Source organism: Schistocerca piceifrons, chromosome 1 (genome assembly GCF_021461385.2).
Source record: "Schistocerca piceifrons isolate TAMUIC-IGC-003096 chromosome 1, iqSchPice1.1, whole genome shotgun sequence".
NCBI lineage: Eukaryota > Metazoa > Arthropoda > Insecta > Orthoptera > Acrididae > Schistocerca > Schistocerca piceifrons.
The window spans coordinates 277,036,985-277,055,026 of record NC_060138.1 but is presented as its reverse complement, the minus strand read 5'-3'; the positions used below and the strand labels follow the sequence as shown (position 1 = coordinate 277,055,026).

Genomic DNA, 18,042 nt, shown 5'->3' with positions numbered 1-18,042 from the left:
TCGAATTGAGATCAGGCGAACTCGATGGCTACGACATCAACATTTCACTTATCGTGCTCCTGAAACCGCTGTAGCACAATCCTGGCTCTGTGACAAAGACAGTTATCTCGCTGGAAGTTGCCACTGCGATTGAAAGAGAAGACGAGCATGTAGGGATACACGTGGTCCGCAGCAATGTACACGTAGTCCACAACTGTCACGGCGCCAGCGAGTACTACTACAGATGACATGGACGCCAGGTTGAATTTACCCCATTGCATAATATTGCCCTCACCGGCCGGCTTCCGCGGCCTTGCGCACGAATTGAACAACATCCTCTTGAATGACTGCGTATCTGCGTATCAAGACACGACCGTCGACGTGGTGCGACAAGAAACGGGAATCATCATACTAAATGACACGTTTCCATTGATCCACGATACAATCTCAATTATTCCATACCCAATGCCGTTTGCGAGATGCTCCTTCCCAGGCGCCGGGCGATAGCAACCGGCTCTTTGACAAAGACGCTTGGTAAGTGGATTTCCCCATTTATTGCTCGTATCGTTGCTGGAATGATACTCCAACGTCTTGTTTCTTAGAAGCACCACAGAGCTTTGCCACTCAGCCTTCTAGTATAGGATGTATGCCTGTTGGGTGTAATCTGGTATAGCCTAATTTGTCATCGAGAAGTACAGGCAGAACACAGGAGTCCGTTGTATGGAGCATCATCATGACTTTTGTGCGTATGATACGGAATAAGTAGTGATTTTACACTAGTGGGACACGATATCCGCATAAACCGCCAGTTTAAATCACAGTTGCAGGTCTTCACCCACAATGAATATAATGAATTGAAGCATAACGGTTTTACAATATAACTCAGTGCTCAACGGACCGAACTGTCTTGTAAAACTACGATGCGTAATACAGTGAATTCCTGTGTTCTACATCTGTATCTACATCTACATAGATACTCACCAATCCACCATACGGTGCGTGGCGGAGGGTACCTCGTACCACAACTAGCATCTTCTCTCCCTGTTCCACTCCCAAACAGAACGAGGGAAAAATGACTGCCTATATGCCTCTGTACAAGCCCTAATCTCTCATATCTTATCTTTGTGGTCTTTCCGCGAAATGTAAGTTGGCGGCAGTAAAACTGTATTGCAGTCAGCCTCAAATGATGGTTCTCTAAATTTCCTCAGTAGCGATTCACGAAAAGAACGCCTTCTTTCCTCTAGAGACTCCCACCCGAGTTCCTGAAGCATTTCCATAACACTCGCATGATGATCAAACCTACCACTAACAAATCTAGGAGCCCGCCTCCGAATTGCTTCTATGTCCTCTCTCAATCCGACCTGATAGGGATCCCAAACGCTCGAGCAGTAGTCAAGAACAGGTCGTATTAGTGTTTTATAAGCGGTCTCCTTTACAGATGAACCACATCTTCCCAAAATTCTACCAATGAACCGAAGACGACTATCTGCCTTCCCCACAACGGCCATTACATGCTTGTCCCACTTCATACCGCTCTGCAATGTTACGCCCAAATATTTAATCGACGTGACTGCGTCAAGTGCTACACTACTAATGGAGTATTCAAACATTACGGGATTCTTTTTCCTATTCATCTGCATTAATTTACATTTATCTATATTTAGAGTTAACTGCCATTCTTTACACCACTCACAAATCCTGTCCAAGTCATCTTGTATCCTCCTACAGTCACTCAACGACAACACCTTCCCGTACACCATAGCATGATCAGCAAACAGCCGCACATTGCTATCCACCCTATCCAAAAGATCATTTATGTAGATAGAAAACAACAGTGGACCTACCACACTTCCCCGGGGCACTCCAGATGATACCCTCACCTCCGATAAACACTCACTATCGAGGACAACGTAGTGGGTTCTATTACTTAAGAAGTCTTCGAGCCACTCACATACTTGGGAACCAATCCCATATGCTCGTTCCTTAGTTAGGAGTCTGCAGTAAGGCACCGAGTCAAACGCTTTCCGGAAGTCAAGGAATATGGCATCCGTCTGATACCCTTCATCCATGGTTCGCAAGATATCATGTGAAAGAAGGGCGAGTTGCGTTTCGCAGGAGCGATGCTTTCTAAAGCCGTGCTGATGCATGGACAGCAACTTCTCTGTTTCAAGGAAATTCATTATATTCGAACTGAGAATATGTTCGAGAATCCTGCAACAAACCGATGTTAAGGATATTGGTCTGTAATTTTGAGGATCCGTCCTTCTACCCTTCTTATAAACAGGTGTCACCTGCGCTTTTTTCCAGTCGCTCAGGACTTTACGTTGCGCAGGAGATTCGCGATAAATCTGGAAGTAAGGAGCCAATGCAGTAGAGTACTCTCTGTAAAACCGAATTGGAATCCCATCAGAACCTGGTGATTTATTTATTTTCAACCCATTAAGCTGCTTCACAACCCCAAGGATGTCTATCACTATGTCCTTCATACGGGAATCTGTACGAGACTCAAACGGCGGTATGTTTGTAGAATCCTCCTGCGTGAAAGATTTCTCAAATGCTAAATTTAAAATTTTAGCTTTCGTTTTAGTGTCTTCCGTTGCCAGGCCAGACTTATCAGTGAGTGACTGGATGGAAGCCTTCGACCCGCTTACCGATTTTACGTAAGACCAGAATTTCCTTGGGTTTTCAGCAAGATCTTTTGCTAAGGTATGACGGTGGTAGTGGTTGAATGCTTGGCGCATCGCTCTTTTTACAGCAGCATGAATCTCTACTAACTGCCCTCATTCTCCAGATCTTTCTTGTACCGCGAGTGCAACTGCCTTTGCTTCCTGAGTATTCTCCGAATTGCGCTGTTAAACGACCGTGGGTCTTTCCCGTCCGCAACCCACTTTTTCGGCACATGATTGTACATGTACATGTCAACGGATCGTCCGCCATTGTTATGTTGGTAAAATTTGTCCGCCTGATTATTCTTTAAGATTGAAACTAGTTGAAAACAATAAAAATTTACAAAATAATAGCTTTTAGCTGTTTCGCGATGTCATTTGCTTATCAACTGGGTCAACCACAGACAAAGATCATTGATTGTCTGTAAAATTAGGTTTATCTATTTAAATTAATAAGGAGTGATTTATATGTGTGTTCTTTCGGTTATGTCCGAAAAAGCAGACACAACACATATAGAAATATATGCACCTAGGCGGCAAATTTGACCTTCAGTGCTGGATGGACTTTTTGTTCGATCTCTTTTGGGAATCAGTTGAGGCTGCGAGCAATAAGGACAATGGACATGGGGATACTACGTATGTAGCGTGCGACACATGGGAATTTATATTTGACGCGAGGCTTGCTCAGATAGCCGGAGGGGTTATGCTAAGCGCTCGCGATAAGCGGCAAACCTGGATTTGAGTTCCCGTCCGCCACAAATTTTTACTTGTCGCCATTGGATTAATTTCAGTGCTCGATAGTTGCTAATGTCGCAATTTCTGTTTCGTAAAGTCAATGGGCTCCAACGAAAGCCTAAGAAAAAAATAATAAAACGAGACGTTATCTACGAATCTCTCCTGTTACCATAATTTCTCGAGAAAACTAATGAAGAAATCTAATCCTTCACAGTCGAAGAAATTGTCAAGGTAAATTCTACCAGCACCATCGGTACTGAAGGAGTTGCCCCAGAAAATTCTTAGACGCAAAATGCGAAGGATGAAATCTGAAGGTACAAAATCTGGAGGTATAAAATATGTGAATATCTGATTTCGTCGTGTTAGTGCCATGTTGATATTGCATTATTATGTTGCAGCAGTAATAATATCTGCATGTTTTCTGCAGTTTTGGCCACAATGCAAACAAACTGATGGTTATATTTAGATTCATGGGAAGTAGTTTTAATATCTACATAGTCTTCTACGACTCCTAAGACAGTGGAATGTTGCTTCTCCCTTCCTTAAGTCTGAAGTTTTTATGTTTACGTAAATACAGCTTTTCATCTCCACAGGAAAAGCTGTGGATAGCAACGAAATATGTTGCTTACGAGGTACTTGACGATCGACGAGCAGAGACGAATAACAGGTCGACCACTTATGTCTTATCTTTTCCCATTATCTCTTTGGGTGGCCAAAGAATGGATTTTATAGGTCTATTCGCAAAGCAAATCTTTCAAGATGGTTGAAAGGCCAAAATACAGCCCATTTGCTAACTATCGGGATGACCGTCGAGGACAGTTATGGATTATGTTATTGAGATGGTCCTGTAAGCAGATGGTGTAGTTAGATCTATAGAATCACTCACGTCAAAGTGAATGTCTTTGAAGCGGTAGCATAATTTTTCTTGCTCTACATTGTACATTCAGAAATGTTCAGTTTCTTCCATTACCTGTGCTACTTCGTTTATCTAAAATGTCGGTTGTTTTATTTTCCATTTGATACTGAATCTTTCTTAACTAACTAAAAGAGAGGCGTACTTACAAGTATAATACTTCAGATAACGGCTACAAATAACAAACAATAAAGTAAACAATGCATTGTCTACGAACTCTTGCGGTAATGAAATAAAGAGCTACAAATGTACGTTCTAAACTTAGGGGGCTTTCCCAAAAACGGCAAGTACCTATGTTTCAGTAGGGTAAAGAGGGTCCTATGTGATATAAGTTAGCTAGGTATCCGAAGGTCTTGACACTTGCACATGAGGCGCAGTGTAGGTAAGTTGAGACTATAGTTCATGCTTTGTCATAATGAAAGAACACAGATGATGGGCTTTTACTAGTAAGATTCACCTAAATTATATAAAACATAGTCTACAAGTGATAAAGATATTGAAACACATAATGGATGAGTGAGTGAGTACTCACCTGTTGGGTCGGAGACGAGTTCTTCCATGGATAACGCCCAGCGCTTCACTCTCTTCTCTGTTGGAACTTCGACTCTGGGTAGCAGAAATGGACAAGAAAGATTACAAAGTATTATGACACATCAAATGCAGGCTTTAAGTAGTTTGCGCCCTATTTCGAAACAACAAGCTTCGAACTCGCTTTAGTCGTTGTACATAAATTGAGTATTTAACTAGATTCCTTCAAGACTACCTGATTGAAATATTAACAAGTTGAAAACAAATTCCACAATAGTTTATCGCGAAGGCTTGTAAAAGTTTTGAAAGGAACGATTTGATGATTTCTTGTTCCTCTCAAAGATAGCCAACACCTGGAAATACAGGGAAAGATTTTTTCTTTTTTTAAATAAATGTTGTTGGCTGTTGCACAATAAAATGATGTACTACAATATTATGGCAGCAGGTTAAACATAGTTAGATTACGATTTGCACAATGTATAAATCTTTTGAGATTCAAATATCTGTTGGATGCAGGCAGACTTACGTTACACTAATCATACGTTAATGTACTATCATGTCATGTATTACTTACAAGCAACTGCTATGTCTAAGAGAGAGTGCTGCTGTTCTCACGGCAAATGAAATTAACAGTGTCCAGGCACCTATTACTGGACATTAACGTGCGTTGTGTCCACCCTTCGCCTTAGCTTGAACTCTGCAGGGGACACTTGCAATGGGATATCTGAATGTCTGTGGAGGAATGGTATTCCAGCTGAAACCAGAGGAGGTCCGGAGCGATGTCGCCTTTTTAGGTCACACCCAGAGATATTTCGTTGGGTCTAGGTCAGAACACTGAGGAGGCAAGTCCATTTCTGGACTGTAATTCTCCACAAACCATTACCTCATAGATGCTACTTCATTACTGAGTGAATTGTCACGCTGGTACAGTAATCGTCTCTGATGTACGCAGTGCTGCAAAATATTGTCGTATCATCGCATATTAAGTGATTTCTTAATCCTAACAGGGGGACACGCCCCATACTGTAACACCAGCTCCTCCGTACTTCACTGTTGGCACAATGCACATGATGACAGGTAATACACTCCAGGAATTCGTCAAAACCAAGCCCTTCCATCGGATTGTCGCAGGGTATAGTGTGAATCAACACTCCAAATCATTCGTTTCATGCGATATTTTGCAGCCACCCTTCGCAATGCTCGACAGTTCTTGGCCATCAGCACATGAGGTCCGCCTGGTCTTGATTTAGATGCGGTTATTCCTCCGCGTTTTCACATCATAATCTCATCACCAACAGTCTACTTGGGAATAGTCCACGTTCAAATCACTGAACCCTCCTGACCGACCCATTTTGCTGCTGCTGTTCTGTCAATTCTGCATTACAAAAGGGGCGTCCGAATACTTTTGATTAGATAGTGTAGTTTGGTGTGGCTCACCTTTGACATGAGAGCCAATCGCGGGACAGGGAGTATACGCAATGAAAACGCTTGGGTTCATGATGTACTGTACTCTCCGTTTTAAAGGCTTTGTAGGTTGTGCCGCTATATCGTTGACATAAGTGACTACCCCAATTAAGGGATAACCACTTGTCGATAGTCAATTGCTATTGGAAAACGTGTCGATGACAGCGATTGGTCATCGACTATCGCAGAATGTAATAGCAGACAGGCAGGCAAGTTACTTGCCAACTCAAGAATTAAAAAACAGCAATATGTGAGTAGCTTTCGTTCCCATTACAGTATCTAGAGAATCAGAGGGAACAGAGATCAGAATGGCTGCAAGAACACTACCGTTGCATGCTCGACGCCTGAGAAGAGGGCGCCTGGGCTTCTGCGTCACGATATACGTTGGCACTCTCCAGTGGCGAGGTTTGAGTGTGTTTAAAACTACGTGAAACGATGGCTCGTAGTAATACCCCGTTGAGGCAGGCGGTGGAGGTATTGTATGACATTGTTGGCTGGGAAACCCCCAGAGTAGTTCAGCAGCCTTGTCCGTACGAGTTTCCTTCCTTCGCACCCTTACGGTGTGTGAGATTCGTTTATCAAGTTCAGTTTATGGTATATGACTAGAAATAATACGTGTGTTAGCTGTGAATAAAAAGTGTTAATTCGTTTCCAATTCATCATGTCAGGTCATATTCCAAGTACAAAGACACACTGAATCACAAAACATTTCCACTATACATATATATTCTCCACAGCTGTTAGATTATACAGTAGTTTGTTTCGACAAAAGGAGATAAGTGAAAAATTTGAAAGAAATGACATTTCCAATTTTTCCTTCTGTTACGTTTTGAAGTCTACAGAAACTGTAGAGGATGGATTTCACGATGTTCTAATTTTCATTACAGAACGTCATAACTTAAAGTGCCAAAGGACCTCCTCACAGCACAGCTTATTTTGGAGTAGTTTCGCCTAGTGCTTTTAGAGTGACTGTGTACATGTGTCTAGCACCGGTGACACTATTTCACTCCCTCACTGGAATCTGGCTTCGGTACATTGCTGCCCGACAGCATTAATTTACAAAATTTACAAGCACAGGTATCTATAAAATTTAAAAACTGTGAAACATGTACAGGCTTCTACTATTATTAAAACTAACGATTCTACATTGAAAATTTAAGTAAAATTTTGTTGCCTTTTAAAATACAGAGACTTGACAACGGTGCTTATAAAACAACTGGCTAGGTGCGAGTAGGACTCGCGTATTGAGGGTTCCATACAAACTCAGTTATGCGTGTGAAAAGTTCAGCCACCGCGGGAATCGAGAATCTCGACGAGTTTTGGCTGTTACCGACATCGATAGCACAATATCTGTTAGGGGTAAATTTGGAGTGGGAAAACAAATGACAAAATAAATATTTTTGTGTGATATACGGTGGTTATGCGGAAAGTACGGAACGATCGGTCGCGAAATGGGAAATACAGTGAAAATCTGATGAAGCTTTGCACAGATGCATTGGACACTGTGTCTAGTATGCCCGTCGATTGCATCATGTCGCTCTTTTCAGTTCTGAGCTCACTGGGAGAACGTAAAGATGGCTAGAAATTAGCGTCTCCCGCCAAGTATGAGGACCTGGCGAACGATTTCGCCTGAAGCTATGCAATCCACATTCCATAACTGTCATGCGGTTCGTTCTACACTACAATTCTCTGCCGCACTCTGCAGGGGCAATGACGATACTCCTGCTGCATTTTCCGTGGGAAGTGTTTGATCACCCACAATACAGCCCTTAATTGGCTACTCGTGGGATTCATCTCTGCTCAAATGAACCGCTGGCTATGAAAACAATATTTTGACATAGCCAACGAGCTGCAGTCCAGAGTAGAAAATTGTTGAAAAGCACTGGCAGCTGTCTTCTATAACGAGGGAATTAAAAAGTTGGTACAACGCTACGACAGATGTCTAAGTCTGGGAGGTGACTGTGTAGAGATGTAGCTGGAAGGTGTAGATAAACGTTGAAAATAAAACAGTTTTGATTTCCACTGTGGTTTCGATTACGCGACCTATCGGTGCTTACTTTCCGAATAGCCCTCGTATTTGCAGATTAACATTTTCTGATTTTCACCTTTACTTGTGTTATGAAACCATGATTCCAGGTAAATTTCATGATTCTAGGTCAATAATGGGAAATAACGTGTAATTTCTAATTAGTGATTTTGCGAGTATCAAAATTTGTGACAACTACTCGTATTTTTTGATTGCATTGACTTAGAAGCTCCAACTTGTTACATCGCCAATGGACCGCGAACCATATTATGTAACGTAATTTTCAGTTTGATATGTCTGCCGCTCCTGAGAAAAAGGGTTTTTAAATTTCAGACAGACAGACGAAAAACAAAATGATCTCACGAGGATTCCATTTTTACCGACTGAGGTACGTAAGCCTAAAAAGGAACACTTGATTTTTCTGGATCGAATTACGGTACGTGAGTTGTACATAACGAGAGTTGTTAGAGGGAGAGGGTTTTGGAAAGGGTGTGGGGTGGAAAAGTTGGGGAGGAGGACACTGTACCAAGCTTTTGGGGAATTCGGGAAATGGAACTCTGACATAGAGTGGAAGGATGGACCTATCTCTAGGCGGATTCCGCTGTCAGGTAGAGAGGGTTGGTTGTGTTTCGTTGGGATAGGACATGTCGGGATAGGATGTATAAATGTAAACAAAATGGTCCCACAAGGATTGTGCTGGTGAAAATGACGCAGAACACGATGGTAATAATCAGGGATAGAGCGGTAGATGTCATATTCGCAGCAAGTGTAGAAAATCCTAAAATTTTCAGTCTGCGAGAGGAAAGAGGGGGCAGGGGATCATACAGGCTACTGGAGGACAGTACACAGATACAGAAGGCAATACAGAGTGCATGATGTTTGAGGATTTGAAGGGAGTGGCAAAAGTTCGGAGAAACAGAGACTAGCTGACAATGGGATTAGAGAGGATTGTTCGGATTAAGGCTTGCGATCCACGTCTTCAGCAGGTTAGTAGTTTTCATAGTTTAATCTGTTGTGGGATTGTTGTTGCATGGTTACTAGGTCTACCAGTATGTTAGTTAGCTGGATACGTTTATCATCGTGGCGTGGAAGTGGAACCACTGAATGTACATCTCTCTCTCTCTCTCTCTCTCTCTCTCTCTGTGTGTGTGTGTGTGTGTGTGTGTGTGTGTGTGTGTGTGTGTGTGATTAAGACGGAGAGCACAGAGCTTCAACTCACAGGGGACTGTTGAGCAGCCAGAAAGCGGGGTCATCGGTGGTCCAAGGGTTGGAAGGCTGCACGCCGGACAGCAGCGGGTCGTACTCTACGTAGGTGGTGCAGTGCTGCACCAGGTTGTCCAGCGCCTGCGACACCTTGACGCGCGTGCGCACCAAGCAGCTCCTCAGGAAGTCCACCTGCAACGAGACGTGTGCAGCGTGAATTAGATAAAAACAGCAATAATTAAAAAATAAAGTATTCAGTAGAGCGAGGGAGAGGGGGGGGGAGGGGGGGGGGGGGAGCGAAATGAATCTTTACGAGTTAACAGAGTGTGTGATTTTATTTGAGTCATTAAAACATTGAGTCAAATTTACAAGGACCGTGGCACTAAGAGCACACTTGCTATTATGATATTGCGCCCCCTCTGACCTAGGTGCCTGCACTGGTTCTGTTGAAAAGGGTGTCACATTCGTTGTATCCCATCCCGAAGGAAGCTGGGTAACAACTGTTGGTTCTGGTCCTTGGTATCCTGAATACTGATATTGGGACAGTGTTGATGTCCGACTTGGTTTCACACATGTTCCTTTGGGGAAGACCTGGAGAACTTGCAGCCGACAAAAGTACCTAAACATCATGCACACAGTTCACAGAGATACGTGCCACGTGTAGACTAGCGCTACTTTGTTGAAAAACGGCCCAACGATATTTTCATATGAAAGGGAACACATAAGGAGTCAAGACGCCCGTGAGAACATCGGAATCCCCTCAATCTCTGACAACCGTGACCTGTAGTTACACTCGATAGCACCTCACACAATGACGCCTGGAGTAACAACGCTGTGCTTGAACGAAACATTGAAAGAGCAGAACTTCACCCAAGGTCGTCATCATACTCGCCGACGATGGTATCCGATGGAGCGCAGAACCACAGTTCACCGGACAAGGCGTCGCCATTCGTCGGCAGTCTATGCTTACCCGACACAGCATCACTCCAGACGCAGCCGTTTGTGTTGTGCTGTTAAGGGGAGCCTACCTATTGGACGGTAATTACCTAGTGCATCTGCTGTTAGCCTCCGACCGATAGTTTGCGACGACACAGAATGTTGCAGGGAGTGAGTTACTTGCTCTAGATGTCAGCTGCAGATGTGAAGGGGTTATGTTGTGATAGGTGGACAATACGGTGATTTCCCTCCCCCCCCCCTCCCCCCGCCCTTGTGGTGGTCAGATCGACTGGAACCTTGACGATGAGCAGTCCAAATGCGCGGCACTGTCCCATCCGAAAACCCCACAAATCTACAGATTTGCACGATTCGATCAACTGATTAAATGGATATGCACAACGAGGCCCATTTCTGACGTTGTCAGTTGCTGATAACGCTGTCTCGTACGGGTACATGGCATCCCTGTTTCTTTCACAGTGATCACTCTGCATCTAACACTGTTCACGCTCCTTACGTACCCTAACGGGACTAGTAACAACACTTAACAAAACAACACTAATGCACTCTGGTGGCCGTTCTAGATGTCACAGAGAACTACAACTAATAATTTGCATAATCCTCCACGGTGTGTAAGTGTACGATGTTACATTGACATCTGACCGTGCCATCTCGGTGCTTCATTGTTTTTGTCGGCCAGTGTACTAAAGGTATATTAGACCCGACATTGCAACCACACACAACAACAAAATTTTGCATCACCCCGGTTCCAAGAACTCCTGAAGATAGACGTTGACGGTGATTATTGTATCACAGTCCCTTTGACAGTTAAGAGGTGTCACTAAACCGCCCCAAAGATGCAAACAACCATGAGCAGCGCATATTAGACGGAGAGCGTCCGACAGCCGATGAGTTCGAGTCATTCGAACGAGAAGGAGGTACACGGCTCGTGTTGTCTGTAGTTCAACCACGCCTAGACGGTGAATACCATGGTTCGATGGCGTCCACATTGACCAGCCGGTGTGGCCGTGCGGTTCTCGGCGCTTCAGTCTGGAACCGCGTGACCGCTACTCGCAGGTTCCAATCCTGCCACGGGAACGGATGTGTGTGATGTCCTTAGGTTAGTTAGGTTTAAGTAGTTCTAAGTTCTAGGGGACTGATGACCTAAGAAGTTAAGTCTCATAGTGTTCAGAGCCATTTGAACCATGGCGTCCACATTGTTACTTCGTGCCAGGAAGTGCTCTCAACAAGGGAAGTGTCCAGGCGTCTCGGAGTGAACCAAAGCGATGTTGTTCGGACTCGCTCAGGCCGCCCAAGGGCTAATACCGCAATGGATCACCGCCACCTACCGATTATGGCTCAGAGGAACCCTGACAGCAACGCCACCATGTTAAATAATGCTTTTCGTGCAGCCACAGGGCGTCGTGTTACGACTCAAACTGTGCGCAGTAGGCTGCATGATGCGCAACTTCACTCCCGACGTCCATGGCGAGGTCCATCTTTGCTACCACGACACCACGCAGCGCGGTGCAGATGCTCCCAACAACATGCCGAATGGACCGCTCAATATTGGCATCACGTTCTCTTCACTGATGAGTGTCGCATATGCCTTCAACCAAACAATCTTCGGAGATGTGTTTGGAGGCAATCCGGTCAGGCTGAGCGCCTTAGACACACTGTTCGGCGAGTGCAGCAAGGTGGAGGTTCCCTGCTGTTTTGGGGTGGCATTATACGGGGCAGACGTACGCCGCTGGTGGTCATGGAAGGCGCTGTAGCGGCTGTACGATACGTGAATGTCGTCCTCCGACCGATAGTGCAACGATATCGGCAGCATAATGGCGAGGCATTCGTCTTCACGGACAGCAATTCGCGTCCCCATCGTGCACATCTTGTGAATAACTTCCTCCAGAATATCGACATCGCTCGACTAGAGTGGCCAGCATGTTCTCCAGACATGAACCCTATCGAACACGCCTGCGATAGATTGAAAAGGGCTGTTCATGGACGACGTGACCCACCAACCTCTCTCAGGGATCTACGCCGAATCGCCGTTGAGGAGTGGGACAATCTCGACCAACAGTGCCTTGATGAACTTGTGAATAGTATGCCACGACGAATACAGGCATGCATCAATGCAAGAGGTCGTGCTGCTGGGTATTAGAGGTACCGGTGTGTACAGCGATCTGGACCACCACCTCTGAAGATCTCGCTGTATGGTGGTAGAGCATCGAATGTGTGGTTTACATGAGCCATAAAAAGGGTGGATATGGAATTTGTGTTTATCTCTATTCCAATTTTCTGTATAGCTTCCGGAACTCTCGGAACCGAGATGATGCAAAACTTTTTTCGATGTGTGTACTACACATGGAGTACTAATAATTTAAAACAATCTCAGTGGTAGCATTTTAATCTAATTTCTGCCTGCATATGGAAGTGTTGTCTGTCTGCTCATTTTACGGTGTTTGCAATGATGTATTTGGTGTAATTTCAGCTAAGCTTGCTCCATTACTCATTTTCTTGACGAAAAACACTAGTGTTTTTTCTATGTTTTCCTAGCTAAGTGTATATGTATAGGATAACGTAAATTAACACTATGGTCTGTTCAGAATTACTTCAGGATTTACAGTTGTGATGTAAGTAGTGGAGTGAGCCCCAGGCAGGAGGTACAGCACGCATTCCGCAAATCCTACGATACGGGTAGCCGCAGCAGTCACCCGGAGTTGCCACACTTTCACTCTAGCCATTACAAAACTTGCCGCTTGCACTGTGCTTCAGTTTGAGGCTGCCTGCTGTCCTGTGTGATCGTTCGTTGCACCCTGCGATTTTGTTCGTTTTCGTTTTTATGGTTGCAGTAGTTTACTTCATTTATTTTCATTTTTTTAACGTTACTGTAACACTGTAGTCACTTTGCATGTCCTGACTACATTTTTCTGGACGACAATGCGGGACCGCACTGAACACAGCAGGTGGTAGGATTTTCGGCGAATGGACTGGCCTGCTCGTCTCCCGACTTAAATCCTATAAGAGAACGTGTGGGACGCGCTAGGGAGACGTAGCCTATTATTACGTGTCAACATGCAACAGCGACCATTCAGCAGTTGTCACCAGCGCTGGTGGAGGAATGAAAGCCCTAGTTAAGGACTCCTTACCGACTTTCTAGCCAGAACGGGAGTACGTTGCAAAATATACGCTGCCTTATGTGCTGATCACACACCCTATTAAAAACCATGTCCCGCTGTTAGTAACGTACAGGGGACAGTTATGAATCTAGGTGACACGTGTAACTGTTATGTTTAATAAAACTGTGATTTCTGCTCGGCTCATTGTGTATTTATTTCAGTTACCTTCTGTATATACTGTAGCAGTTCTTTCTTGAGCCATGTTACTTGGTGGTAACACATCATGCAGAAGTTACTTTCATCAGTACGTTTTAGTCACCAGTGTACTTGGTGCATAGGTGTGATATTGTGCATCAAATTCAACCAAAAGGATCTCGTTTTGGAGATCTCTCACAGAGTTCCCGTTTGGAGTAGATGAAAATGAGATTCCGTTAGCATGAAGTGTTCAACAAACTTTAATAACACAAAAGTATTCCGCACGTCGAAAATTCGGTAGTAGCGTCAGGAAATGCGTTTTCATAAGTTTTCCATATCTCATACTAATAATTTACTATCGTAAATAAAACTGAAATGAAAACATAGCCCATCTCTCCCAGAAGTACCGAGCGAGATGGCGCAGTGTCTAACACACTGGAGTCGCATTCGGGAGGACGACGGTTGAATCCCACGTCCAGCCATCCTGATTTAGGTTTTCCGCGATTTCCCTAAATCGCTCCAGGCGAATGCCGGGATGGTTCCTTTGAAAGGGCACGGCCGATTTCCTTCCCCGTCCTTCCCTAATCCGATGAGACCGATATCCTCGATGTTTGGTCTCTTCCCCCAAAACAACCCAACCAAACTCTTCCAGAAGATAATAGCCGTTTCTGCCTTCGCACACTGAGTAATTTTCCTGTTTGAGCCAGTTAAACGGAATGTGTGATTAAGTGTGTGTTCTGAGTGGGACGTGGTAACTCAGCTCCGTGACTCCATGAGCTCCTGCCGAACTATCAAACTTAAAGCGATTCTGAATGGACCACAATGTTGCAAAACAGTGACATATCTGACCGCAAGCACAATTGAGCGTTCCAGACGCAAATTGAGACGCATATGACGAGTGTATTCTCTGGCATGCCTTGTGAGGGGAAAAGTTCACGTCGTTCGAAAAACTCTGTCAAAAACGTAGGCCTGCCTTTGTCAGCAATAAATTTAAGCAAATTAAATATATCAAATCGTCACTCTCTTTCAGGTTACTGATACTTTCGGAATAATATCGACCACATTCTTCATTTGTGTAACCCGTTGTATAGTTAGTTTATTAATGCTGATACGTGTATGTAATCATAAAAACGATTTTTCTTGCCACGGAGCGCAATTAAAACATCATAATTTGTAGATGATTCTCGACTGTTTCTAGCTCACTGTGAAATGAAATGTCTCTGATTACATCCGTACCCAAGAAATCACAATGAAATTTACATCAGATCTTGAACGCTTTTTAACGGGAGCACAGAGGGGATACACCTGTGGAACTTCCCACTTTTCGATTCTTTTTAGCAGATCGTACTGATACGCCAACATAATAGGCTAGCAGGTTGACAAAATTGTTGGGGCAGCAGACATAATCCCAGTGGTTAAAGGCTCACCAGTCATTGAACTGTGCATTGTTATGACAAAAGAGAAACAATAACGAATCAAAACAGGAAAACTATACACATATAGACAACTGAAGAATATAATGTACTAATGTAAAAAGATTGAGAGATTAAACGGCAAAAAAGACACATTACTAGATGAATAGAAAGTTCAGCAGCAAGTATAGTTGCGTTCTACCAAAGTAGTTTTGGTACAGTACATAAATGATGTAGTAATTGGTAGGTCAACAGGCAGTATTGGTAGCATTGGCAGGGAAAGAATTTTAAACGCATGTCTAAGAGACATCTTGTGAGTCGACGATTGCTCTTTCTTTTTTTGTTTGTTTGTTTTGCAGACAATTACAACCCCACATAATGCAGTCTTAGTCCATTGGGTATTTTATATCCTTACAGAATATAAATCATATTTTATAAGTTAATAAAAATTACTTGATCGTGTAACTCCTGCACTTTTATGTAAGCAAAGAAATTAATTTTGATGGTGCATGTGAACTGTACTTCCATCAAAATTTCTTTCTTTGCTTATATAAAAGTGCAGGAGTTACGCGATCAAGTAATTTTTATTAACTTATAGTATATAATTATTGCTGTTATTTTGCACTCAACAGATAGTTCTTCATCACTATCAAACACAAGAGTTTGCCGCTATTAGTGATAAATGCGAACGTTGTTTGTGTGTAGATAAATTACTTTTTATATATGTTCGATGTAGTATTCAAGCGGTGTCTGACATTTTTGTTTTGCAGTTTTTTATTTTCCATTTTTTGAGGATATTGCGTTTTCTAGCGCTATATGATAAAACTGTATTGTTTTCTTTATTTTTTATGCAACATCCCTGTTTTTCACGTTACAAACCAATTGCTTTCGCATGAATTAAACATTGACAATTTGAATTTTGGTATAAATACAGTTTGTTTTTACTTAACCGACAGGAGGATAACTACGTATAACAAAAATGTTACATAGGTTAGGCGCAACTTTATATATCCTCTCACAGTTTCTGGACTATTTCTAGGGGAATGTAGCCAGATACTGATTGTATACGTAAGGAAAGAGATCGCTATGAAGAAAGACCCGGTAGGTATGAAATACACCTCCCGTACTAGCAAAGCGGGTATGACCTTAACTGACCAAAGCTACTAGGAAAACTACCGCAATCTTACTATTCTAGTAGGAAGGCAATATTTTTTGGACATCCAACAGTGCGTCCGGACATATGCGCGGTGTCGAAGGGAAGACTGCTTTCTCTCTCCCTGACTCACCTCTCCCGCAGTGCCACACTGTTAGCGTGGAGCGTGAAAATGTGCCACAACCACAACGCCACCCGAGCAGGCGCAGGCGCGAGTCGCCTCAACATTGCGTTCCAAATTGCACTGATAAGTTACAAAAATGATCTCTGCCCTGTGCAGATCAACACGCGTTATGCGCGTCTGAATTTGCCCAAGCGTCGGCGTGCTGCAAGAAACTTGAATTACATACACACATCAAAAAAAGTTTTGCATCGTCTCGGTTCCGAGAGTTGCGGAACCTGTACAGAAAATTGGAATAGAGATCAACATAAACATCATTTCCGCACTTTTTATTGCTAATGAAAACCACACATTGCATCTTGTACCACCATACAGCGAGACCTTTAGAGGTGGTGGTCCAGATTGCTGTACACACCGGTACCTCTAATACCCAATAACACGTCCTCTTCCATTGATGCATGCCTGTATTTCGTCGTGGCATACTATGCACAAGTGCATCACGGCACTGTTGGTCCAGAGTGTCACACTCCTCAACGGCGATTCGGCGTACAACTCTCAGAGTGGTTGGTGGGTCACGACATCCATAAACATCCCTTTTCAATCTATCCCAGGCATGTCCGATAGGGTTGGTGTCTGGAGAACATGCTGGCCACTCTAGTCGAGCGATGTCGTTATGCACTATGGGGGCGCGAATTGTCGTCCATGAAGACGAATGCCTCGCCAGTATGCTGCCGATATGGTTGCACTATCGGTCGGAGGATGGCATTCACGTATCGTGCAGCCGTTACGGCGCCTTTCATGACCACCAGCGGCACACGTCGGCCCCGTATATTGCCACCCCAAATCAGCAGGGAACCTCACCCTTGCTGCACTTGCCGGACTGTGTGTCTAAGGCGTTCAGCCTGATCGGGTTGCCTTGAAACACATCTCCGAAGATTGTTTGGTTAAAGGCACATGCAACACTCATCAGTGAAGTGAACGTGATGCCAATCCTGAGCGGTCCATTCGGCATGTTTTTGCCCCTTCTGTACCGCGCTGCATGATATCGTTGTTGCAAAGATGGACGTCGCCATGGACGTCGAGAGTGAAGTTGCGCATCATGCTGCCTACTGCGCGCAGTTTGAGTCGTAACACGACGTCCTGTGGCTGCACGAAAAGCATTATTCAAAATGGTGGCGTTGCTGTCAGTGTTCCTGCGAGCCATAATCCGTAGGTAGTGGTCATCCACTGCAGTAGTAGCCCTTGGGCGGCCTGAGCGAGGCATGTCATCGACATTTCCTGTCTCCCTGTATCTCCTCCATGTCCGAACAACATCGTTTTGGTTCACTCCGAGACGCCTGGACACTTCCATTGTTGGGAGCCCTTCCTGGCACAGAGTAAGAATGCGGTGCGATGGAACTGCGGTATCAACCATCTAGACATAGTTGAACTACAGGCAACAAGAGCCGTGTACCTCCTTCTTGGTGGAATGACTGTAACTGATTGGCCTTCCATGACCACCAGCGGCACACGTTGGCTCCGCATAATGCCACCCTAAAATAACAGGCAACCTCCACCCTGTTGCACTCGCCGTACAGTGTGTCTAAGGACGGCCA

General features: G+C 44.1%; 1 protein-coding gene across 1 annotated transcript in view; it reads right to left on the bottom strand.

Annotated features, from left to right (window-relative positions):
* The window catches only part of LOC124795361 (regulator of G-protein signaling 11), a gene marked incomplete at its 3' end in the record, with an annotated part of 224,942 nt that overhangs the window by 85,170 nt on the left and 121,730 nt on the right, over positions 1-18,042 (bottom strand). The window contains exons 7-8 of the mRNA XM_047259363.1: positions 9,531-9,706; positions 4,826-4,899 (exon numbers count right to left, since the gene is read on the bottom strand). Of these exons, the coding sequence (XP_047115319.1) occupies positions 4,826-4,899; positions 9,531-9,706 (250 nt within the window). The remainder of the gene's footprint in view (positions 1-4,825; positions 4,900-9,530; positions 9,707-18,042) is intronic.